The sequence below is a fragment of the Mandrillus leucophaeus genome, unplaced genomic scaffold (genome assembly GCF_000951045.1).
Source record: "Mandrillus leucophaeus isolate KB7577 unplaced genomic scaffold, Mleu.le_1.0 Scaffold12, whole genome shotgun sequence".
NCBI classification, from domain to species: Eukaryota; Metazoa; Chordata; class Mammalia; order Primates; family Cercopithecidae; genus Mandrillus; species Mandrillus leucophaeus.
The window spans coordinates 3948899-3973457 of NW_012100320.1; the positions used below are offsets into that span (position 1 = coordinate 3948899).

At 42.2% G+C, this 24559-nt stretch overlaps 2 protein-coding genes across 4 annotated transcripts in view; one reads left to right on the forward strand and one right to left on the reverse strand.

Annotated features, from left to right (window-relative positions):
* Positions 1-13925, forward strand: part of SLC24A1 (solute carrier family 24 (sodium/potassium/calcium exchanger), member 1) — a 45049-nt gene extending 31124 nt beyond the window's left edge. Inside the window, exons 1-7 of one of the 3 annotated variants that reach the window (XM_011968256.1) lie at positions 835-937; positions 2350-2436; positions 3502-3593; positions 7992-8549; positions 9277-9366; positions 10265-10431; positions 11461-13925. In XM_011968256.1, the coding sequence (XP_011823646.1) occupies positions 865-937; positions 2350-2436; positions 3502-3593; positions 7992-8549; positions 9277-9366; positions 10265-10431; positions 11461-11710 (1317 nt within the window). In that variant the 5' untranslated portion in view covers positions 835-864 and the 3' untranslated portion in view covers positions 11711-13925. Of the gene's footprint in view, positions 1-834; positions 938-2349; positions 2437-3501; positions 3594-7991; positions 8550-9276; positions 9367-10264; positions 10432-11460 lie in introns of those variants that run through there. The other 2 variants (XM_011968249.1, XM_011968241.1) reach the window with 2 other exon arrangements.
* Positions 13926-16488: 2563 nt separating this feature from the next.
* DENND4A (DENN/MADD domain containing 4A) overlaps positions 16489-24559 on the reverse strand; it is a 139404-nt gene continuing 131333 nt past the window's right edge. The window contains exons 27-30 of the mRNA XM_011969323.1: positions 22654-22771; positions 21887-22049; positions 21657-21721; positions 16489-19324 (exon numbers count right to left, since the gene is read on the reverse strand). Coding sequence (XP_011824713.1) covers positions 19188-19324; positions 21657-21721; positions 21887-22049; positions 22654-22771 — 483 coding nt within the window. The 3' untranslated portion in view covers positions 16489-19187. The remainder of the gene's footprint in view (positions 19325-21656; positions 21722-21886; positions 22050-22653; positions 22772-24559) is intronic.

Genomic DNA, 24559 nt, shown 5'->3' on the forward strand with positions numbered 1-24559 from the left:
GGGATTCAGTCATGCTCAAGAGCCCAGCCTGATTCTACACCCTGAGACGACATGCGGGAGGGACAGGGACCATGCAGGGCAGTGATGGGGGCCTTTGTTCCCCAGGCTCTCTAGATGCACATTTGTGTTTTCATATGCTGTTTCCAGATGGCCGTGTAGATGTTTCCACTCTTTCCAGGTGTTCCAGCTCTTTCCACAGAGCTGATCTGTGGAAAAGACATTTCCTAGGGTCTGAATTCTCACCTTCCCTGTGAAGGGGCTTTTCCTCTCCAGGGTCCCATGCCACTTCTGGTGATTTCACTTGGATGTGTGTGAGACAGGGTGGGGGAGACCCTGCAGCTGATCTGCTTTCCTCAGTAACATGGGAAGTGAGAGGCTAGGCTGTGATGAGGATGAGAAGGAAAGGGGGAAGCTTGTGTTTATGGCGAGCCCTTCCAGCAACAGTCAGCAGATATTCTCAGTGCCAACACCAGAACCAAGGGAGCCCTCCTGTGACAGCAGCTACACATTGCTCAACAGAAGACTTCAGGGTTTGATTAGTGCCAAGGGGGCACTGGGGTTGTCAGGACGAAGGTGTGTTGGCCCCCGACCTCTCAGTTCTGATGAAGACGCAGGCCCACCAGGCCACTTCGAGGGACCACACGTGTCATAGTGGTGGCTCTACCCATGGAGCTTATTGCAGAGCCAGCTGCAGCTGAACTCACTCTGAGAGTTTAGGAGACAGGAAGAGAGGAGGACATTCCAGACCCTTTATCTGTTTCCTACCTGTCCTGGAGCCAGGCAGAGGCTTTGATCCACCCAGCTTCCCAGATTGCATTTTCCAGCTTCTCCGTTTCCTCTCGGTCCATCTGTATTACGGACTAGATGATGTCCAGGGTTCCTTCTAACTCGGACCCTCTGGAAGGCTGGGCATCATCACTGTGGGGTTGCTTCCCAGGTGGGACAGCCGCTGTCAACTACTCTTGTCAATTTGTTTTCATCGTTGTTGTTGTTACAGCTAAAAGTTATATAGTGCTTTCTAGGTGCCAGACACTGTTTTGACCATATTCCTATATACATTCATTTACTCTGTCACCAACTCCGGAAGAGTTTACAGATGAAGAATCTGAAGTACAGAGAGCTTAAGGAATCACCCAGTTAGGTCCACAGCTATAGTGCAAGTGGCAGAACTAGGATTCAAACCCAGGTCATCAGGCTTCAGAATCCGTGCTAAAGTAACAATATGAGTGAGGCCACATTTGCAGCAGTAAAAGTGTTTTTATTTATTTTGTCTCATGGACCCTCATCACATCAGTCCCCTGAGGATATGACGGTATTGCCTTTTTAGAGAGGATGCTGAGGCTTAGTGACGGCACGCAGGCTTCCCAAAGTCACACAGTGCTCATGGGGCACAGCCAGCCTAAATTCAGAATAGAGCCCATAGATCCCATGACACCACTTTGTTCTTCACTTGCACCACTGCCCTCACCCTCCCAGGCCACACAGCTGTGGGCTCCTTCGTCTCAGCCTTGTTCCTTCTTCCCTTCTCACCTTGAAATTATACACATAAAGCACTTGGCATGTTTCCTGGCACATAGTCCCTGGTGAAAGGGAGTTGCTGTCCCGTGTTTCTCGCCTGGAAATCAGGGCAGCACAATTCTGTGCATGCTGCCCTGTGGGCCTCCAGCAAAGCATGTGCATAGGGATCTGAAGGAGGCCCTTCTCGGGCTCTTCTTGTGCCTCGGGTCAAAAAGGGTGTATCCGAGAGCTTGTTGGTGAACCATTTCCCCTTTTCCACTGGAGAGGGAAGGCTTATGAACATGGCCATCAGTCGTGCCCCTGGAGCTATAACAAAGCTTCTAGTAGATTCAAAGAAAGTAAGCTACAAAGATAATATTGTCCAAGGATGGCAAAAACATCTCCCTGCAATTATTTCTCCATTCCGTGTCCATCACAGACATTACCAGTCAATCATGCTACTTTCCTACAAAGTTTGGGTCAGAGTCCTCCTCAATTCAGCATCCAAGCAGGCCATCACTTGAGCTTGCAAAGGAAATAAATCCTATTTCTTGGCCCTGAGTCCAACCATGTCATTTTACCAGAGAGGAAATAGGCCTTGAGAAGGGAAGTGACTTACCCTAGGTCACAGGCAGTCAGTGACAATGCAGAGAATGTAAACAGAACTTTGGGAATTAGGCACCACAACTAGGCCTCGCAGGATCAGAATCCAGATGTCACAACGCCCATGGCAGCCTTTTCCCATGCTCTGCAGCTGCCCTCTGGCTGCTCAGCTGACTGTCCTAACTGAAAGAGCATGGCAGGGACTATCCTATGATTCCAGGTAAGATATATGTCCTGTCTGATTTGCAGTTTGCCTTGCTGAGGAGAAGGAGGAGGAGAGCTTGAATCAAGAGGCCAGAGCCCAACCCCAGGCCAAATCAGAAAGTAAACCAGAAGGTGAGGATGGCCAGAGCAGTGGGTTTTCTCCTGCCCCCCTCTCCCTGCTGTCAGTAGTGAGCTTGGCCTGGAGGTGGCAGCCAGCCAGCCAGGCCAGGGGCTGAGTCACATCTTTGGCCTCTGTGAGCCAGTCAGTTAGGGTGATGGTCGGGTGTTGCCCTGATCACCGCTCCACTCCAGACTCCTCCTTCCCAGGTACTATCTTTCTGACATGGCTGCTGGTCTGAGAGTGGCCCCATACAGCTTCCTCTCCATTTTCCACAGCTGGGGTAGGCAAGGGAAGGCTAGGGGGTTGTTGAACTTCCACTTCTTTTTGCTGAATCTCATCCCAAATGAGACTATGGGGCTTTATTTCTTCTTCCTGCCTCTTCTGTACAAGGACAATGTTGCTCGTTATTGGTCTGAAATCAGCAACCCCAGTGAGGGAAGGCTACCAGGGGTCTGGTGTCACAGAAATCCGGTATCTGTGTGGCAGCTAGGACTGAGAAAGTGGGACAGCCACTGCCATGTGGGCTCTGCACGGCACACCAGAACTGCCTGATCCACTCAGCAAACCCTGGAGGGAGGTGGAACAGCAGTCATTCTTCCCATCCTATAAACAAGAGGCTCAGAGAGGTCAAATGACTTCCCAAAGCCACACAGCCAAGAAGTGAGAGAACCTGTTCCAAGTTTCCCTTCCCGTCAGTCCTGTTCCAAGCCTTCAAAAGCTGCTGCTTTTGGAATCAGCAGGCTCTTTCCCAAAGGGTCATTCTCTGAGTGCTGGGAGCTTTGCCTTCTCTCTGTTCTGGCTGCCCAGCTGTTGGTAGCGTCCTTGGCCACAATAGCCAGGTTGGAAATGTCTATGAATTATAGGGGAGCACGGATGGTCACTTGCCAACTGTCTTCTCATCTGCAGATAGGTCAGGGCAATAACAATTCACATCACCTTACTTTTCCTACCAACAAGAAATTCCCCCAAATAAACCTTCAGAAACCTTGTAGTCCAATAGCCCTGTAGCCACTTATGCCAGCTTCCCTTAGAACCTTGTCCACTCTTCTGATGTAACCCATGTTTATCCTTTAAAGATGAGGAGTCAGCCAAGCTCCCTGCGGTCACGGTCACACCAGCCCCTGCTCCAGACATCAAGGGAGATCAGAAGGAGAATCCAGGCGGTCAGGTAGGCACCCAGCCTTTGCACAGACGAAACTGGAGAGGTCTAGGGAAGGAACTCCTGACCAAAAATACATCCTCCCTGAAGGTCTGAAATCCTATTTGAGGTTAATATTACTCTTTCTCTTAAGGTCACTTCAAGTATTACTCTTTGGGGGTAAATATTACTCTTTCTCTGAAGATCACTTCAAAAATACAAATATCTCATGGGGCCAATTAACTCACTGGAACATCTTATATGAGTGAGCTAATACATTGACAATGTATTGTGAACTGTCACATGCTATAAGAACATAAGGAATAATTGTTAGTGGGTCTGTCAGCAACTAGGTGACAGTGAGACCAGGTAGCTCCAGAGCACTGGGAAGCTTGAAATGCAGGTGGGAGGGTTGCTGGGTGAAGGCTTTTGAACCTTCTGAGACTCCTCATTGCCTACTGCACCTGGTCAGGCATCTCAGCCTTGTCTGCAGAGCTTTCCAAGTCCTGACACTGCCCTGTCTTTACAGCCTCATGGTCTCTTCTTCTACCATGTTCCAGCCAAACTGGATTTCTTGTCTCCATGTTTTTTTTTTCTTTTTTTTTTTTTGTATTTTTATTAGAGACAGGGTTTCACCATGTTGGCCAGGATGGTCTCAATCTCCTGACCTCAGGTGATCCACCTGCCTCAGCTTCCCAAAGTGCTGGGATTACAGGCGTGAGCCACCATGCCCGGCCGTCTCCATGTTTTTCTACCTCCCAGCCTTGGCTCACATGGTTTCCTCTCCCTGGAACGCCTTTTCTCCTCCATTTTCATATATGCTCATCTTACCACGCACCCCCACCCCCCTCCCTGGCCCCGCCCCTGGCCAGTGTAAACATCTTTGTCATGTAGCTGTCTTGATCCACTCCAAATCTGAATGCCCCTGGTGCTCTGCACCTATCTCGGGGCTTTTACCAATTGTCTTCTTTGGATTCTGAGCCTACTAGGTGGTGAGGTTCCTGAAGGCAAGATCGAAGTCTGAGTCATCCCTGTCTCCTCTACAGAGGGGAGCAGAATGCCTGGTGCACAACTGGCTCAATATATGTTGAGTGACTGACAGTAAAAAACATCCCATTTGCAAGTTCCATCTCTTTTCTTCTCTCCATTCAATACCCAGAAAGCGCTTGATTATATCTCGTCCTTAAACCAGCAACTTTGGGCTCAGCGTCTAAGACAGCTTCATGGTAACATGAGTAGGCCTATTACTGCTAGCTCAAGTAAAAGGGATTAAGAGGATACAGAGGTATCCCCTGGAATCCCAGGGCAGGAAGTAAGGCTTGATCTCATGAAGAGCTGGAACTAGGCCTGAGAAGGCATCTGTTACCCTGGTGGCTTCTCATTCCATGTCCTGCTCTCCCTCACATCCCTTCTCTGGGTACAGGCTCTATCATGGGCCTCTCTTGGCAGGCTGGCTTCATTTGTTCCCTTATGAGCACACACAACTCCAAGCCACTAACCCAATCCTGCAGTCCACAGGGGAATCAGTGACAGGTTTCCAGTCTTAAAAGAGAGAGAATCGGGCTGGGCGCGGTGGCTCACACCTATAATCTTTGCACTTTGGGAGGCCGAGGCAGGCAGATCGCTTGAGGTCAGGAGTTCAAGACCATCCTGGCCAACATGGTGAAACCCCATCTCTACTAAAAATACAAAAATTAGCCGAGTGTGGTGGTGCATGCCTGTAATCCCAGCTACTTGGGAGGCTGAGGCAAGAGAATCGCTTGAACTCTGGAGGCGGAGGTTGCAGTGAGCAGAAGTCGCACCACTGCACTCCAGCCTGGGTGACAGAGGAGACTTATCTCAAAAAAAAAAAAAAAAAAAGGGAGAGAGAGAGAGAAAGAATCAGTTCAACCCAGCTCCTTGCAGGGATCCAGCTTTCATCCAACTGGCTATGGCTGGCTGACTTGACTCCAACACGGAAGAGGAAGCTACCTGCTCAGCTGGGGCTATTAGGAGTGACAGTCTTCAGAGAAGAGGGAGCCGAACAGGCAGACACTCCCATATTTATGGGTTTAAATGACTTGTCATCTCCTCTGGGAAGCATTCTCTACCTGATGGGGGTAGAAGGGAGAGGGCAGGAATGATTTCAGACTAAAATCTTCTCAATCCTCATTCTCAGTTCAAACCGCAGGCCTCACCAGTAGTATCTGATGTCTTCATTGGGGGTTCTCAACCCTGGTTGTATATTAGAATAATTTGGGGAAGTTAAAAAAAAAATGACCATGCCCCACCCTCAACCAATGAAGTCAGAATATCTGGGGTGGGTCCTTGGGCATCAATAGTTTAAAAAGCCTCCAGGTGATTTTAATGTGCAGCACAATTGAGAATCACTCAACATCCTTTGGGGGTTGCCAATATCATGACATTTGTTACAGACAACATATTTACTCCATGAACACACAGCCCAGGGCTCTTGCTCAAGGGATGGACCAGCATGTTGCTGTAGGTTAGCTGGGTGCCTAATCTGAGGACACTCTGAATCAATGGCTTTTAATTTTATCTCTTCTTCTTCTTATTTTTTTGAGACCGAGTCTCACTCTGTCATTCAGGCTGCAGTGCAATGGCGTGATCTCAGCTCACTGCCTCTGTCTCCCGGGTTCAAGTGATTCTCCTGCCTCAGCCTCCTGAGTAGCTGGGATTACAGGCACGTACCACCACGCCCAGCTAATTTTTTTTTTTTTTTTTGTATTTTTAGTAGAGACAGGGTTTCACTATGTTGGTCAGGCTGTTCTCAAACTCCTGACCTCATGATCTGCCCAACTTGGCCTCCCAGAGTGCTGAGATTACAGGCGTGAGCCACCGCACCCGGCCCAGCTCTTAAATTTTTTATGGGGGTATGGGATCTCACTATATTGCCCAGGCTAGCCTGGAACTCCTGGGCTCTAGCAATCCTACTGCCTCAGCTGCCTGAGTAGTTGAAACATAGGTATCTATGTCTGAGACCACACCCAGCTATCAATGGCTTTTAGGGTATGTGGAGATAGTCAGTTGTTGCCAAACAGTGGTCTAAAGGTGGATGTTTTAGGAACAGCTGTGAGTATATTAAAATACAGATGCCTGGCTTCCAATCCTAGAGATTCTAATTCAGTTGGTCCAAGTGAGGTCAGAAAATCTGTATTTCTTTTTTTCTTTGAGATGGAGTCTTGCTCTGTCACCCAGACTGGAGTGCAGTGGCACAATCTCGGCTCACTGCAACTTCTGCCTCCTGGGTTCAAGCAATTCTGCCTCAGCCTCCTGAGTAGCCGGGATTACAGGTGCCTGCCACTGTGCCCAGCTAATTTTTGTATTTTTAGTAGAGACAGAGTTTTAACATGTTGGCCAGGCTGGTCTCAAACCCCTGACCTCGTGATCCCCTGCATCGGCCTCCGAAAGTGTTGGGATTACAGGCATCAGCCACCGTGCCTGGCCTAAAAATCTGAATTTCTAATAAGCTCCTCAGGCTACCAGGTTTGGGAGCCAGACATCTCATTTGGACCTTTACCTGGTATTGGTAAAGCAGGATAGCTTGGTGGACCATCCGTATTTAAATCCCAACTTCATTACTTACAAACTACATGGACCACAGGTGAGTTACTTAGTTCCTTTTACTCTAGTTTCTCCATCTGTAAGATGAGCATAATTCTATCCATATCATGAATTAATTGATTCATAAAACACAGTAAGTGCTCGCTATTATTATTAAACTACTTCGCATGGTGCCTGGCACATAAAAACCCTCAATAAATAGGCATTATCATCCTTATTTTATAGATACAAGGTAATAAAACAATTTAGGAGTTTTAGTAGACTCAGCAATGCATTGTGACCACCAAAGGATGTCGTGCCATATTAAACAACATTAATGGAAGTATCGTATCTAAGACAAGGGAGGTGATAGTCCTGTTCCACTCCATGCAGTGTTCTGTGTTCAGTTTTGGATGCCCTCCTCCTGGGATATAAGCTAATTAAAATGAGTTTACCAGGATAGGGAGGAGGCGCTAGGCCATAGCATGTAGAAATGATATAAGGACCTGGGAATCTTTAACCCAGGAAAGACAGCTGTCTCATGGAAGACTGATGTTTTATAAGGCATCAAAGAGAAAACCTATACACGGGGGTAGAACTTTGATATAAATATGGACTTCAGAGGAATCAGAGGTGCCAAAGATGACAGAAGCTGCTTCAGGTGGTGAGTTTTACACCCCTGGAAATGATCAAATAAAAGCTGGACAGCCACTAGGTAGGAGTGTGGTCAAGGGAATTCTGCTGAATTATCACACTAGTTTTCTCCTCATGCTTAAGTTTTCAGATACATTCTGAGAAGCACGCCAACAAAGAAAATGGGGGAGTATCAGAAGGAAAACAATCAGAGCAGCTACCACACATTAATCTGTTGGTTTTGGATTGCAGGAAGATGTGGCTGAGGCTGAGAGCACAGGTGAAATGACAGGCGAAGAGGGCGAAACTGCTGGTGAACGTGAAACTGAAGAGAAAAGCGGAGGTGAAACTCAACCAGAAGGTGAAGGTGAAACTGGAACACAAGGAAAAGGAGAAGAACGTGAAAAAGAAAATGAAGCAGAAGGAAAAGGAGACAATGAAGGTGAAGGTGAGGGTGAAATCCACGCAGAAGATGGTGAAATGAAAGGTATTGAAGGTGAAACTGAAAGCCAGGAACTCAGTGCTGAAAATCATGGTGAAGCCAAAAGTGATGAGAAAGGTGTAGAAGATGGAGGGGGAAGTGATGGAGGGGATAACGAAGAGGAGGAAGAGGAGGAGGAGGAGGAAGAGGAGGAGGAGGAAGAGGAAGAGGAAGAAGAGGAAGAGGAAGAAGAGGAAGGGGAGGAGGAGGGAAATGAAGAGCCTCTGTCCCTGCACTGGCCTGAAACCAGGCAGAAGCAGGCCATTTACCTCTTTCTCCTGCCCATCGTGTTCCCACTGTGGCTGACAGTCCCCGACGTCCGAAGGCAGGTGAGTGTGCCCCTCTGTATCTCAGACTCTTTATCCCCAGCAAGGCTGCGGGGTCTCTAGGCAGGGCTCACACTCAAGAGGAGGAAGAGGCCAGGGACAACCAGCTTAGCAGGGCTCCACCGTTGAGATCTGGGAAGGGACTGAAGCCTTGGAAGGGGACGATGTGCTTAGGGGACATACCACTGGGACTGGGAGACCCTGGACCTCAAATGTGCTTTATTTCCACCAGTATAAGCAGTATACACTAGTCCCTCTTTGACTCCCTATCTCAGCTTCTTGATTTTAATTTGAGAATGATGCCACTAAACCTCCTCCATATTTCACAGGAGTATTCCCAAAACCCAGGGAAATCATTGGTATTTATACCCAACATTCTTATTTGCAAGGGGAGGTCTGACAAGAAAGGAATGGTACAAGGAGGTTGCAAAAGCCAAACCAGATACCTAGATTGACCTGGTTCTAGGGCAAGCAAACAGCTTTCTTCCATCTGGTGACTGCTGTCTACCCTACTGGCTGCACTCCTCTACAGTTGTACCCCCCACCCCCATCCTTTTCCATCCATCTCAAGGTCCTCAGCCTGGAGAGAGAGCCCTCAGGTCAAATGTCTCCAGTTCCTCTCCATCACTCTTCCATTAGACCTTGTCACCGATTCTTGGGCTTGCTCAGAAGGGTCAAAGATGTTTAGCCTCTACAACTTACTTCTCATCCTTTTCAAATTTTCGAACAGGAGTCTAGGAAGTTTTTTGTTTTCACCTTCCTGGGATCTATCGTGTGGATAGCCATGTTCTCATACCTCATGGTGTGGTGGGCTCACCAGGTGAGTGAACAGCAGGAACGAAATCTTCTACCAGCAGGTCCCAAGGACACTTTCCTTCAGGATCAATTTCCGGTACTCAGGGAATCTCGAGGATCAAGTGAATTCGTGCTGTTTCTATGTTGCTTGTAAAGGCTTAAAGGTAGACTTTTTATTCCAGTGAATGCAGTGCTTTTCAAGTGTGGCTTTTCTGTCATATCCTGTAGCATGGCATAGAAGGCCTTGGAATCCTGCCTGATTCCAGCTGACCATGGCTTATTAGCCTTATTTCCTGCTTTCTCCGCCATGTACCCATCCCTCTCACCTGGTGAAATCCTATGCACTCTGAGAGCCAGCTGTTTCGCCTGCTCTCTGGCATTCAATTAGTCTTCCTCTGAGTACCCATAGTGTTTCTGTTCTGCCTGGAATACTGCACTGTAATAATTGTTTACTAGCTTTCCTCTCTAAAAGGCTAAGGTTAGGGTCTATGTCATCCTGCTCATACTTCCACCTCCAGCCTCTTAGTTCCTGGCACACAGCAAGTGTCCACATTCCTGGAAATAGAAATGCTGACACGAACAGCTCTTTGGAAGGGCAGTTCTTGTGGGAAGGTAGGGGTGTTAAGAGTTGGAATGACAGCGAGCAGCAGATCTGGTATAGGTAACTTTTAGTCCAATTGTGAAAAGAAGAGCAACATGGTCCCCTGCAGCCAGGAGCAGGAGTCTTGCTTGCTCTTCCTCTCTGTGGCCATCTCAGTTGTAGGTCCGCCTATCACCCTTCCTCACTCAGGCTGAGGGGGTGTAGCTGAGCTCCTTAGAAGGCATTCTGTTTGCACGAAGTAGGATGTAGATAGTGGTTGGATGTGCCTCAGGTTTTTCACCTACTGTTGCCATGGTTTCTCATTACTGTTGCTGTTTACCAGGTTGGTGAAACAATAGGCATTTCTGAAGAGATTATGGGCCTGACAATCCTCGCAGCAGGCACATCAATTCCTGACCTCATCACCAGTGTGATTGTCGCTCGAAAAGGCCTGGGAGACATGGCTGTGTCAAGCTCTGTGGGCAGTAACATATTTGATATTACTGTGGGGTGAGTGGCAATGTTACTTCCTAAGGGGTGTTACATATGACTGAAACACTGCATTGGCTCTGTTCACTGGTTTTCTGCTTTATTCATTATACATAGAATAAAAGGGCATTTATATTGTTAGTTTCTGCAGAGCAACAAAATATCTTCCCTTCATTCATCATAGCCAGATGGGATAATAGAACTAAAATGCTGCCTGAAATGTAACTGACTGGAATTTACAGATAAATTGAAAACCAAAGGCCATTTCATTCTATTACCAAATACCATCAAATGCTCTGCTCACGGACTTTCAAGGCAGTGGAGGTGGGACTGGAAGGAGCAATGACTCAACTTCACTTCTTGGTACTACTGTTGCTCCTTTGTACGTGAACTCCTGCTAGCTCAGAGGCTCTAAACAGCATTTTGTATAACGTGCAAATGCCTTACCCTCCTGTACCCATCCTCTTACCCCATTCTCCCTACCTTGTCAGAAAGAGGGGCTATTTTCATTTCCCCAATCATGTTCTGAATTTAGGTGGTAGATTTGTTTCCTTAAATTTGAATCTGTGTATGTGTATTTCGGGTGAGGGGCAGGTAAAAAGGCAGCCCTCATCACTAAAGAATTAAAAGAAATGTAGGCCTTATAAAAATGTAGAGATTTAAGAGTACATATCACACTGGGGCTGGGTGTGGTGATGTGTGCCTGTAATTCCAGCATTTAAAAAAAAAAAAAAAAAGGAACATATCAACCAATCTGAGTCATATAGAAGTCACGAAGTACACAGAAAATAAAAAAAAAGCTCAGACTCAGAATACTTCAGTTTTAACCTAAGCTCTTCTAGTTATTAGCTGCGAGTCCTTGGGCAAGTAATTTAATTTCCCTGAAACTTAGTTTCCTTGTCTGTGAAATGGGGCTAATAATTTCTGTTCACCTCATGGATTTTTTTCTTGGTGGAAGAATACATACTTTGTAAACTGTAAAATACTATTTAAGTGTATGGGATTATTATAAACATTAAGGATATTCACATTGTTTCTTCAATCTTGCAGCTTGCCCGTTCCTTGGTTGCTTTTCTGTCTTATTAATGGATTACAGCCAGTTCCAGTCAGCAGCAATGGCTTGTTTTGTGCAATTGTTTTGCTTTTTCTCATGCTTCTGTTTGTGATCTCTTCAATTGCGTCATGTAAATGGAGAATGAACAAGATCCTGGGCTTCACAATGTTCCTCCTTTACTTTGTGTTCCTGATAATCAGTGTGATGTTAGAAGATCGAATCATATCCTGTCCTGTATCTGTCTGAGTCAAGTCACTCTTGCTCACAATGGACATGGATCAGAAGACCACGCAGAAGTTATTGTATCTCTTGTGACACTAATGAAAGAATGTATATGATCCTGGAAAGTGAACTGAGTGACCTAGAACCTCTGATGTGAATGTGATCTGAGACTAAGGTTTGTCCTTGGAAACATGTGCAGCTCATTGTGGATTAAGAACCTCACCTCTGGAGGGGTGGAGTTTCTACCCCTGACTCATGCAGACATTTATTACATGGAGGCAATAGAAGGACCCCTGGAGCCAGAGGGTTTTCTAAATGAGAGATAATTGGGGGCAAAGGTTGGGATAGGCGCAGCGGCTATAAGACAAGCTCCTATGCTCACTGTTCCCTGATCATTCCTGAAGGGCTGCTGGCCCAAAAGATGCAGCTGTGGTCTACATCTCAGCCTTCCCAACCTCTGCCCCAAACACATGCTGCAATTTTGTTGCCTCCTTTTCTGTTCAAAATGTGAGGTTCTATCAGGTTTGTAATCACTGTAGGTTCAGTTATCGGTGAGTTTAAGGATCCAAGGCTACAGAAAAAAAAGAAGTATAACAGGAATCAATGATCATCCCACGTTTTGTAGCCCACTGCATCTGGATATATACCAGTATTTTCTTGCTTTTTTTTTGAGACACAGTTTCGCTCTTGTTGCCCAGGCTGGAGTGCAATGGTGTGATCTCGGCTCACCGCAACCTTCACCTCCCGGGTTCAAGCGATTCTCCTGCCTCAGCCTGACTTCGTGATCTTCTTGCCTCGGCCTCCCAAAGTGCTGGGATTACAGGCGTGAGCCACCGCGCCTGGCCTATACCAGTATTTTCTAGCTTAAAAGGAGGACTACCTTTAACTCTTATTGTTGCATTTCTGAAAAGTGAAATTTAAAAAGCAGCCTGAAAAATAAAAATTTGTAATTTGCCCTTGAACTGGAAGGAGTGGAGATTAGGGAAGTAAAACTACTCTAGAGGCCATTTAAAAGTATGTATTTATTAGAACATCCAAATTCATGTAGTCTCCATCAGTGGTCACCTTGAGGGATTAGACATTCTAATGGAATGTCCTGGCTCCACCCTTGGCCAGCTGTCCTGGTTTCACCCTCCAGCATGTTCTCACCCAACAATGACAGCTGAGTGGAGTGGGAAGGGAAGTCATTCTAAAGAGTCCAAAGTCAGTAGTGCCACATCTGGTTTATAAAGTAAGAGATCCAGTGGGGCAATACTATTTTTGTATGTCAACCTAGATAGGATTATAAAGCAAGACTGATTTCTTCTGTGGTTTATGAATGGACCTTAAGGTAGTTACAAACAGGAAATTCCAAGAATGCATAACACAATGACAACATGGTGAAAAAAGTGCAGTACTACTTCCAAGGTAGCTAGTGTAAAGGACACTTGAGTTTTTAAAAATGTGGTTAAATATTTTATGTGGAATTTGATGAGTTTGTATGTTAAATATCACTGCTTGCTGCTTTTACTAGAACCAAGTTAAGGGACACATTAGAAACAGAACAGTTTAATATCACTGACTTCAGAGCAAAATGAGCTCGGGTGACTGCATATTATGATGGTAAATATGGCTTTAATTACAAACATGAGGAATGATTCACTGAAGATGAGAAGATGAAAAGGACGGATGTGATGTGAAAAACCCAAACATTTTGGCACTGAACGATGGCTAAGGTGTTCCAAATATTCCATCTTTTAAGATGAACTGCTTAATTAATTGCCTCGCTACCCCAGGATTCCCATTCTTTGGAAATAATTTTTATTAAATTTCAATAAACTGTGAATCCCAATGGTATTTTACTTTACAACATGGATGGGCTCATCCTTATCTTTAGGTCATTTGGTCAGAATCCTCCCGAGAAGACTGATGAAGAGTATGGAATCATGTTCCAATTCTATATTCTTAATTATCCTTATTCCTGATGCTACTGCAATGCTGGGTTTCCATAGCCATGGCCTAAGAACAGGAGGAGAAGGCAATGCCTGTGGGAGGGAGGTCCCTATACCAAAATTCTGGACGCTGACCTGGTGTCTACAGCCCATTCCAGTTAGCCTCGGGGATGCCACCTCCTCATCCACAGCCTGGGATCTGATGCTCTTCCTCAGACTGAGTAAGGAGTGATGGACCGTAAAATGCTATGTAATGATAAATGGCTGAAATATCCATTTAATGATAAAAACCAACTCTAATAATCTGACATCCTTTTCCCAATTTGCTGAATTTCTGGCATACTCCTTTGCCTAGAAAGGAAGTTCTGATCACTTCACAGTGTTACGGAAAAGGACAAGTACGAAAAATGAAAGCTGAGTCTTGATGGATGAGTAGGAATTCATTGGGGGAGAGACAGAGATTACTTTGGGGAGATGGAAAACTTGCGTAACTTTTAAAAGACTAATTGGTTATACCTGGAAATTAAAATTTTTGGTCACACATTTACAAACCTACTGTAATATTAAAATCATGCTGTTTTAGAGGTAAAGTACCATTTAAAAGTGTCAAGATAATATTGAGATGGTCCTCTCACTTTATAGGCAGAATATTCTGTATGTAGTTACTTGTGACAAATTCTAGGTCGTTCATTCAGCCTGGAAAGTCTGAACTGTCCCACATGGGTATCTGAATTAGAAGTCAGTGGCTACATGGATGACTTCAACTCCCTTAGGCTGCACTTCCTTGATAGCCCTGGTAATAGGTTTGGGCCAGATTTCTGAATTCTTCCTAATTTAATGGGTTACGATTCTATATAGTACCAGAAAAAAGAGATGTATTCCAAATTTTTCAAACGGTTATGTGTTTAAATGTTTTATCTTTTTTAAATTAATTATTTATTTTAAAGAGACAGGGCCTTGCCCTGTCACCCAGGCTGAAGTGCAGTGACATGAACATGGCTCACTGTAGCCTCACCTTTTGGGCTCAAGCAATCCTCCCGCCTCAGCCCCCCAAGTAGCTGGGACTACAGAAGTGCACCACCACACCCAGCTAATTTTTGCATTTTTTTTTATAGAGATAGGGTTTTGCCCTGTTGCCCAGGCTGATCTCGAACTCCTGAGCTCAGGCAATCCGCCCTCCTCGGCTTCCTAAAGTGCTGAGATTACAGGCCTGAGCCACTGTACCCAGCCAAAATGGTTACTATATATTTTGAACATTATATTGCACTGTCATCAATAGATTTGAAAATGGTTTTACCAAATTACAGGCTTAGTCTTTTATAGCTGCCTATATCAATATTATTTACAGATTGAGTACCAAAGGGGGCAGGAATTGGAATGTATTATCTAGAGCACAGCCTGGTAAATAATCAGGAAGAATTGGTTGGCCTTATGTGCCAATGAATACTCTTGGTTCTGACTCTTTTTGGTGGGAGGGTCCTCCAGCAGTGCAGCTTGCAACATGTACGGGGACTGGACGCTATGAAAGGTGTAATGAGAGGGCTCATGAGCACAGCTGCCTATCCTTGGGGGTTCACTAAAGCCTACAGGACATCCTGGTCCAAGTCTGCCTGCACAACTAAAGGCACACTTCTGGTCTTTAGGCCCTTCGCTGTATGAGCAAGCAAAACCTGGAGAATTTAACTTGCAGAAAATCCACCAGTTGCTGCAATAGTTTTATCATACTACTACATTTGAAAAGAAAATCTTTAAATAGTAAAGGAGGGAGCCGTCCAAATGAACAGGAACTGTGGAAAGACAGCAATAACTTTATCAGAAGAATCTATGACCATCTCAGACTACAAGCACATGCGCAGACTTTTGTAATCAAAGATGAAAATTCTTCAATTTGTGTACTGCTAATTTTGTTAAGAAAAATAAGCCAGCAAATATGCTTACTTTGAGGCCAAAGGAGCAAGGTAGTATGAGGATGTTAAGACACCAAGTACTGAGGATATTAAGGTAAACTGGTATGCAGCTGCTAGAGAGTTCAGTTTTGAAATAAAGCTTAGTCTTGTACCCAGACAGGAAGAGGCAGCGCATGCTAACTTTAGCACGAAGGACAAGGGTCCTCTCAGAGAGACAGCCTACTCTTTCTCTTCCTGCTCTGAGATAAAGTGCCAAATAGCAGCTTTCAAGTTCTAGTGAGAGAAATAAAAATAAAGCTGGGCTACTGCATATTGCCAAACAAATAGGTATTTTCATACTGCATACTTACAAAGTAGAGATTGAGTATCCCTTATCAGAAATATTTTGGACCAGAAGTGTTTTGGATTTCAGATATTTTTGAAATTTGGAATATATGAAAAACACAAACTGGTTGAACATCCCAAATATGAAATCCAAAATGCTCAAATGAGCATTTCCTTTGAGCATCATGTCGATATTCAAAAAGTTTTGGATTTTGGAGCATTTGGATTCCAGGAGCTCAGCCTATATTGAGAAATAGAGCATAACTTCTATATAGAGCTGGCTAATACTTGCTGGTTGCACTTAAGTATCATAGTAATTATCAGCATAAAGTAAAAATAAGTATTTAATGCCTAAAATGTTGAAGCAAAGTTTTCTGGGACCATTTCTCTAAATACACAAATGGAGAGACATACTAGAAAACCTTACAATTAAATATGCTGGTGGTGTTAGGGTTTTAGATCAAAACAAAAACCAAAACCCCAAGAAAGTCAGGGAAAAGAAGATAAAAATCAGAAGATGAACAGCTGCATATTTTTCCACCTAACACTAGGAAGAAAAAGTAGAATATCTGAAATACGGTATGGAATACAAATGTGTGTCATTTAGAACATAATGGTAGGACGTAGTAAACAAGCTACATCAGCACAGGACATGGTTTATTGTCAACCATTTAAACATGTAAACAAAACTAAGAGTAAGAAAATAAAAGATGATGTAGCAAAAGGGTATTTCTCTCCAACATGATTGGCCATTATTCTCCAAAATGTACGGTTAACAGAAAATAGAAGAAAAGTTTATATAGAGTTATTTTAAATGATTGATATTTTCTGTTTTCTTTTTTTTGAGACAGGGTCTTGCTCTGTAATCCAGGCTAGAGTGCAATGGCGTGATCACAGCTCATTGCAGCCTCAAACCCCCAAGCTCAAAGTGATCCTCCTGCTTCAGCCTCCCGAGTAGCTGGGATTACCAAGCATGAGCCACCATGCCGAGCTAATTTTTATAATTTTTGTGTAGAGACAGGGTCTCTCTATGTTGCCCAGGGTGGTCTCGAACTTCTGGACTCAAGCAATCCTCCCTGCCTTGACCTCCCAAAGTGCTGGGATTACATGCCTCCATAAGCTACTACACCCAGCTCAAGAATGATTCACATTGTACTTTTCTTTTGAACAGGTTTACCACTTTGTATTCATGTTTTAGGTTTTATTTTAAAAGACTAAATCTGTGCAATAATATTCCCTGGGGATTAAAATTAGGGGAAATATAACCCTCTCCAAAAGCAGAAAGAAAACTTGGGGTGGAAGGAGGAGGTAAAAATTACATTCGCTTTTCCAAATGAGTCTGAATCTTAAAACCATAAAGAATGGTTTTATCTCATTCTTTTGTTTTGTCAGCCATTTGAAATCAATAAACTATGATTCCTACATTTTGTTTGTATTACACAAAAAGTAAACAACAATGAAAGCTGTTTTTGAAAGAGAATAAAGACAACCAACCACAAATAGAAGAGAACCCCAGAGGGTTCTCTTGGAGGGATGTTTATCACCAGTGCCAAAAGCCTCCCCTCTCAAATGTTTCTCTCAGTTGACAACTTTCAAATGATTTAAAGAACATGAAGAACAAATAGAACATGAAGCTTAGATATGAACAGTAAATAAGATTGGAGTGGTATTTACAACGGAGAGGCAGATACATGTGCCTAGCACCAGATTTTTCAAGTAAACAAGTTCAGCCCGCAAACTAACTGAAGTTTTACATTTTTAAATTCTCTCCATTATTTCCCAGAGTTGAAAGCTGTGAAATGTTTCAGCTTGGTGCTATTCACTAATGGTGTGAACTCAAAAGGTGGGTTTTTCTGCAGCTGAACTGATTCTAAGTCTCAGGACTCCAAGATACCTCCAGACCAAGTGTCGTGGACTCTACTGGCTTTACACACCTAATTTGGGACTATCCATTTTTTCCTTCTTTAAAACTGGCTAGGGAATTCCTTCACTAATGTAATGTGTGCAAACACACACACATATTGAAAATCTATAAATAATTCTAGCGGCCAAAAGATGTTTTTCCTTACCAGAAATTACCCAAAGAAAGTGACATTAGAAATAATATGACTAAAAATACATTTTTAAAGCCTATTTAATACTCATGATGTCTAAACTTTCAATTTATTGTCTGATTTCTGGATATTTCTGTATTTTAGATTCTACAGACTTCAGATTCTGAAGCTTGCTGAAAAAACTAAGTTCCTCAATATGGAGGACAGTCTATCTGGCTGTACTTTTAGAGGGGAATTTTTCTACTTTTGGAAAAAATTCTGAATATTTATGTATAGTATTAATGGAATACCCCAGTAACTCATATTTCAGGTAACTATTCTTTAGTATAATTTGCATCATACCCAGTATTTTAGACATTAAAATAAGGGTAAAATTTAGAATATAATCACTTGTCTGCATTTTCCCAACATAATTTTTCATGTAGAATATTAAAATTTAAATTGATATTTGAATTTATAAGCTATTTTCCCTGTATACTATATGCATCTATTAGCAATAGAGACAATTTTGGAGTCGTGGTATAGTGAACCTCTCTGGCTGTCCTTGCACAAGGCTCCATGAGTCAGTCTGAGCAGTGCACGCTACCCTTGCATGACTGCACTCAGGCTTAGGGGTACTAACATGCAATCCTAGGACAACACTGACACTAGCACTGACATTTTAAAATTCATTCTCCCAAGTAATAAAAAAAAAATAGATAGATATACACAGAGAGATCTGCAGCTGTACTAATTACTTCAAATAGCAGCAGACAAGGAAAATACACGCTTGCTTGCTTAAGTTTAAATTCATTTTAAGTTTGCTATATTAAATTTTAAAATTAAAAAAATATCAACTTACTATAAACAATTTAAAATATGTATAATACAATTTCATGGTCAAAACATTTGAATAGTCTATGAAAACAGGAAATACTTTCATCTGACATTTCTGTTTAGATTCTATTCATGATTTTTCAATCTGTCTCTTCCAAGAGAAACCATAAAACGGGTGTCATATTTTATGGCAACTAATTTTGTTTAGGGATTTCCTCATCACAAAAATACTTTATTTCCTATTACAGGGGAGTTAAAGAAGAAGAAAAAAAGAAACGAGAAACCAAGTGGCTTTCTCCCCACTTGTCACTATTCTCTTCTTCAAACATTCTGTACATAAGCTGTCTGAGTCTTTTGAACCATTTACAAATTGTATTTTCAAAAATTGAAGAAAAAATATTTAGAGTCTAAAAGTGTTATTTTATACACTGACTATACAATATACATTGAATACACATACAAATACATCTTAAAGATAAGGTTCTCCAAAGGTTTTTCGACATTCCATCACCCCCGTACTTGGCGGTCTATCACAGTTGTGTGTACTCTTGACTTGACTAGGTGTGAGACGATCGTACGCCATCTTGTACTCTTTATCAAAAGCATCTGCAAAAATTGATAAAGAAATAAAAGGATAAAGAAATTTAGGTCTGATGTTGAAAACTATCAAGTTTCTGTAATACTACAGAAACACAACAGTAGAGGCCAAGAAGGAATCGCTAGGACATTTCTGCTATCCAAAGGACCACAGCTGGATTGCACAGACCAGTGAGAAACTTAAAAGGTTTGAAGATGCCAATTTTTAATTTTACCAGGTACAGATGTTAAAAACCACCAAATACCATATGCACATTTTTGGTACTTTGTTTTGCATACTCAATAAAAACAGTAAAAATATATAATAGCCTTTTCCCACCAGGATTAACAAAAAGTTTTTTTGCCCATATTTTCTTCACACTAATCCTTTTGTGGTTTCATTTTTTAAATTTAAATTTTGCTTCGACGGAAATGTTTTTTGGTTTGTGTGTCCTAACTTCCTATATTATGGGATACCTCTGGGAAAATAATCCAAAGATCTGAAATTACCATGTAAGGATTTTTCTTTTCCCTTTTCCACATGGCAACAGATGGAGCTAACAGACTGTGACTTTTATTTTTAAGGACATTATACCAAGGTCTGTGTGCCTTTTCCCCAGAAGATAGTCCACATGTGACAAAAAGGGACAACAGAGGTTTACACGCTTCTGCTAAAAGTTTCTCTCAGCCTAGAAATCATGCTAACTTATTGCTTATTTTAAACACATACTGGAGGAAAATTTGCCCCTCAGAGAGCCAAATGGGGTATGAATTGTAACAATGTCACTAAGATCCTATTTTTCTGCTTTGGGGAGGTGACGGCCATAAGAACATCTTTCCTCTCTGAAACAGTACCACAGTGGTACCCATGAAGGCTTGTTTGAGTTGAGTCAAGTGCATAAGCAAGTGAGCTTCTCTAGCTTGGAGGTCCAGAATTTTTTACACATTCAAGGAAATCCCACCTTTGGCAGAGGGCTAGAGTAATATCTGACTACAATCTGGGCTTGTATTAGGTAGGGAATAAAGGGATGGTAACAAGGATCTGAGTAATCCTTTTTGGTATCTTCTCTGTTTCACTATAGTTAAAAGGCCTACCTCAAGTAACACTATTCATGATTTTGGTAAGTTCTGGCATCTTTCTCAAGTGGCTAGAATGAATGTCCCAATGCCATTTAATAGTCTACCTTTCCTAACTGATTTATATGTATATATAAATATAAAATATATATTTATATATATTTATATATATTATATATATATTTTTTTGTTAGACGGAGTTTCGCTCTTGTTGCACAGGCTGGAGTGCAGTGGCATGATCTCAGCTCACTGCTGCCTCCGCCTCCTGGGTTCAAGTGATTCTCCTGCCTCAGGCTCCTGAGTAGCTGGGGCTACAGGCACGCACCACCACACCTGGCTAATTTTGTATTTTTAGTAGAGATGGGGTTTCACCGTGTTGGCCAGGCTTGCCTCAAACTCCTGACCTCGAATGATCTGCCCGCCTTGGCCTCCCGCAGTGTTGGGATTACAGGCGTGAGACACTGCACCTGGCTGATATATTGCCGTAGACATTTATGTTTATTTCTGACTCCCTATTCTGTACTATTGATTTTTCTAGCTTTTCCCCTGGTAGCATTACCCTGATGTAATTATAGTAGCTTCTAGAAAAGAATCACCTTCTGTTGATTTTTTCTTTTTTTATGAGACAAGGTCTTGCTCTACAGCCCAAGCTGGCATGCAGCGGCACCATCATGGCTTATGCAGCCTCGACTGCCCAGGCTCAAATGATACTCTCACCTCACCCTCCCAAGTAGCTGGGGCTACAGACATGTGCCACCACATCTGGCTAATTTTTTTTCTTTTTTTTTGTAGAGATGGGGTTTCACCATATTGCCCAGGCTGGTCTCAAACTCCTGGGCTCAAGCAATCCACCCACCTTGGCCTCTCAAAGTGCTGGGATTACAGGCATGAGCCACCGCACCCGGCCCCTTTCAGTTAAATAATTTTTCCTGACTAGTCCTTTTCTTGTCAGATTAACTTTTAAAAATTGAAATATAACCCATATACCATACAATTCACTAACTTAAAGTGTACAATTTAATGTTTTTTTGGTATATTCACAAGATTGTACAACTATCACCACTGCCTAATTCCAGAACATTTTCATCTCACCAAAAAGAAACCTTATACCAGTTAGCAGTCACTCCCCATTCACCCCACCTCTTGGCCCTTAGCAACAACTAATCTACCTTAATATAATTACAGATTTACTATTACTAATAAAGTACAACTACTAATATAAAAATACTCTGAAAACTATTCCATGATATATAAATACTACATATTATATATAAAGCTAAATTACCTATATCAATGTTTTCTCTTCCTAGTGCCACAAGTGAGAGAAACAGTATTTCTCTGTATAAACTCCTAGGGAGAAAAAGTCATGGAGAAAATATTAGTATCCATATAGTCCATATGTTCCCTATGAAAATTTTAATGCTATTGTAAGCATGAGATATTCTAACAAATTACTAAGCAAACAATATGAATCTGCCTAGGAGAACAATGTATTTGTCTAAGAGAAGGACTTACCTCTGTCTTTTAAAATGTGGACACTTATTCAGTGTCTCTAAAATCTGACTCATTGGTCCATAGACATCATTCATTTTAATGCTTTTTACCATACTTTTCAACAGTTCCTGGTTAAATGAGTTATCACTTTTTTGCAATAAATGGACCATTGGATATTTCTGGGCTGTAAAAGAACAAAACAACAGATGAAGGAAAATGTTCTGTGTAGAAAGGAGAAAGAAATTAAGCAGCAACTGACAGATATTGAGTTACAAAGCACTAAAAATAAATTAAGGGCAATAGATAAATAGGAATCCAAGAATGAAGAAAGCAAAAAATAAGACAAATAATGACAAAAAAAAGGTCTAAAGCTTTCTGTGGTCTTAAATAGACAATAACTAAAAATACTGTTTCCCTTAATACAGCCTCTGATGCAAATTCTAAATTAGCAGCCTGGGATGGAAACAAACAAAACATAAGTAAAAAGAAGAAATTGGGATGAGCAATGTGCTGAAAGCTGAATTCTGCAAAACACAACCAACCCCTCCAGCACATACACAGCACCCCTCAAAAAACCAAACCAAAAAAAAAAAAACCCTTAGACCTCCATAGAAGGTAGCACTAAAAAAATCAAACACTCACTCTCAAACAAAAGAGTACGATTTTGACCTGTAAGACAAAAAGTAGTATAGTAAAATAAAAGTCAGTTATACATTGGTTTAGGCTATTTAAAGCAAGTAGAGATTACTCTCATATGAACCAACTCAGCATTCTATGATGGCACTTACTGTGTGCATTCCAGAGAATGTACAAGGGCTGTCCTGGATCCTGATGTAACTTCATATTGTCCCACAACATTTGTATTAAAACATATTTGCTATCTTCAGACATACAGTGGCGGGGAATCTGTGTTATACAATAAACACTCATTAATGATCCTTACATGATAATTTTTTATAAGTATTTTATAAAATTCTTATATTTTTTACGATGTATATGTGCGAGAGAGAAAACAGAACAGAAAAAGACCGATTTACATACATTTCATATCTACTACAGGAAGATGGGCTGTGTGGAAAAGCTAACGATCTCTAAAGATCAGATATAACAAAGTACTTGAGATCAGTGAGAAAGGTACCAACGAGAACTCATCTTGCTCCTCTTGCTCATGATTGAAAGTCACAGAAAGATAAATCCAGGAATCTCATTCTATATCATCCAAAACCCTGGCCCAGATAACGCTGAGTTCACATCTTTGTCACTCATTATGAGGTAGTGAAAATCCAAAGCACATGCACAATCATAGGCATGCAGCACAAGAAGAGAGAAGGCAAGGTTCCTGACCATTTAGTGGCAGTGGCAGTATATGAAAAAGTAAAGGCACTTTTATAAAACAACATACCAAAAATACAAGTGAACATATAACAAACAAATTGCCTAAATGTTAAACAAAAACATCAGGGTAAAGGAATGACAAGAGTGGTAGCACATGATTGCAATATGAATTTCAACAGTCCCCCTTTATCCTCAGGGGCTATATTCCAAGACCCCCAATGGATACCTATAACTGCAGATAGTACTGAACCCTATATATACTGTATTTCCCTATACATACATACTTATGATATTTATACTTATATTTAATTTATAAATGAGGCACAATAAGAAATAAACAATAAATAATAATAAAATAGAACAATTAAAACAATATGCCAGCATCACTGCTTTGTGCTTTGGGGCCATTAAGTAAAATAGGAGTTACATGAACACAAGCGCTATGATACCATCACAGTCAATCTGCTAACAGAGATGGCTACTCAATGATTAACAGGCAGGTGGCATACACAGCGTGGATACACTGAACAAAGGCATGATTCACATCCCAGATGGGACAGCACCAGATTTCATCATGCTACTCAGAACAGCATGCAATTTAAAACTTATGAAGTGTTTCTTTCTGGAAGTTTCCATTTAATATTTTGAGACCACAGTTACCATGGGTAACTGAAACCTCAGAAAGGAAAACTGTGAATAAGGAGGGACTGCTGTACAGATATCCTCCTAAAAAAGTGTTAGGCTTGGGCTGGACACAGTGGCTCCTGCCTATAACCCCAGCACTTTGGGAGGCTGACAAACAAGGGTCACTTGAGCCCAGGGGTTAGAGGTCACAGTGAGCCATGACCGCACCACTGCACTCCAGTCTGGGTGACAGGGCGACACCTTGTGTCAAAAAAAAAAAAAAAATAGGCCTGTTTTGAAGGAAATACAAGATGCAAACGAGCTTAACTCACAAATCTGCCTCCTAAGAGTCAGTTCCAGTTTATTCTTGAAGCAATAGCAAAAATTCAAGTACGTTTAATGTAAATTTTAGAAGGCAAACAAAAACAAAAACAAAAACAAAAAACTCTTATTGCCAGCCTGTAAGAAGAAAATATTATTTGTAAATGCAACTAAAACAATTCTATTTATCTAATGATCCAGATGGCTATTAAAAATATTTAGCATAGGCTGGGCGTGGTGGCTCACGGCTGTAATCCCAACACTTTGGGAAGCCGAGGTAGGTGGATCATGAGGTCAAGAGATTGAGACCATCCTGGCCAACATGGTGAAACCCCGTCTCTACTAAAAATACAAAAATTAGCTGGGCATGGTGGCGCGTGCCTGTAATCCCAGCTACTTGGGAGGCTGAGGCAG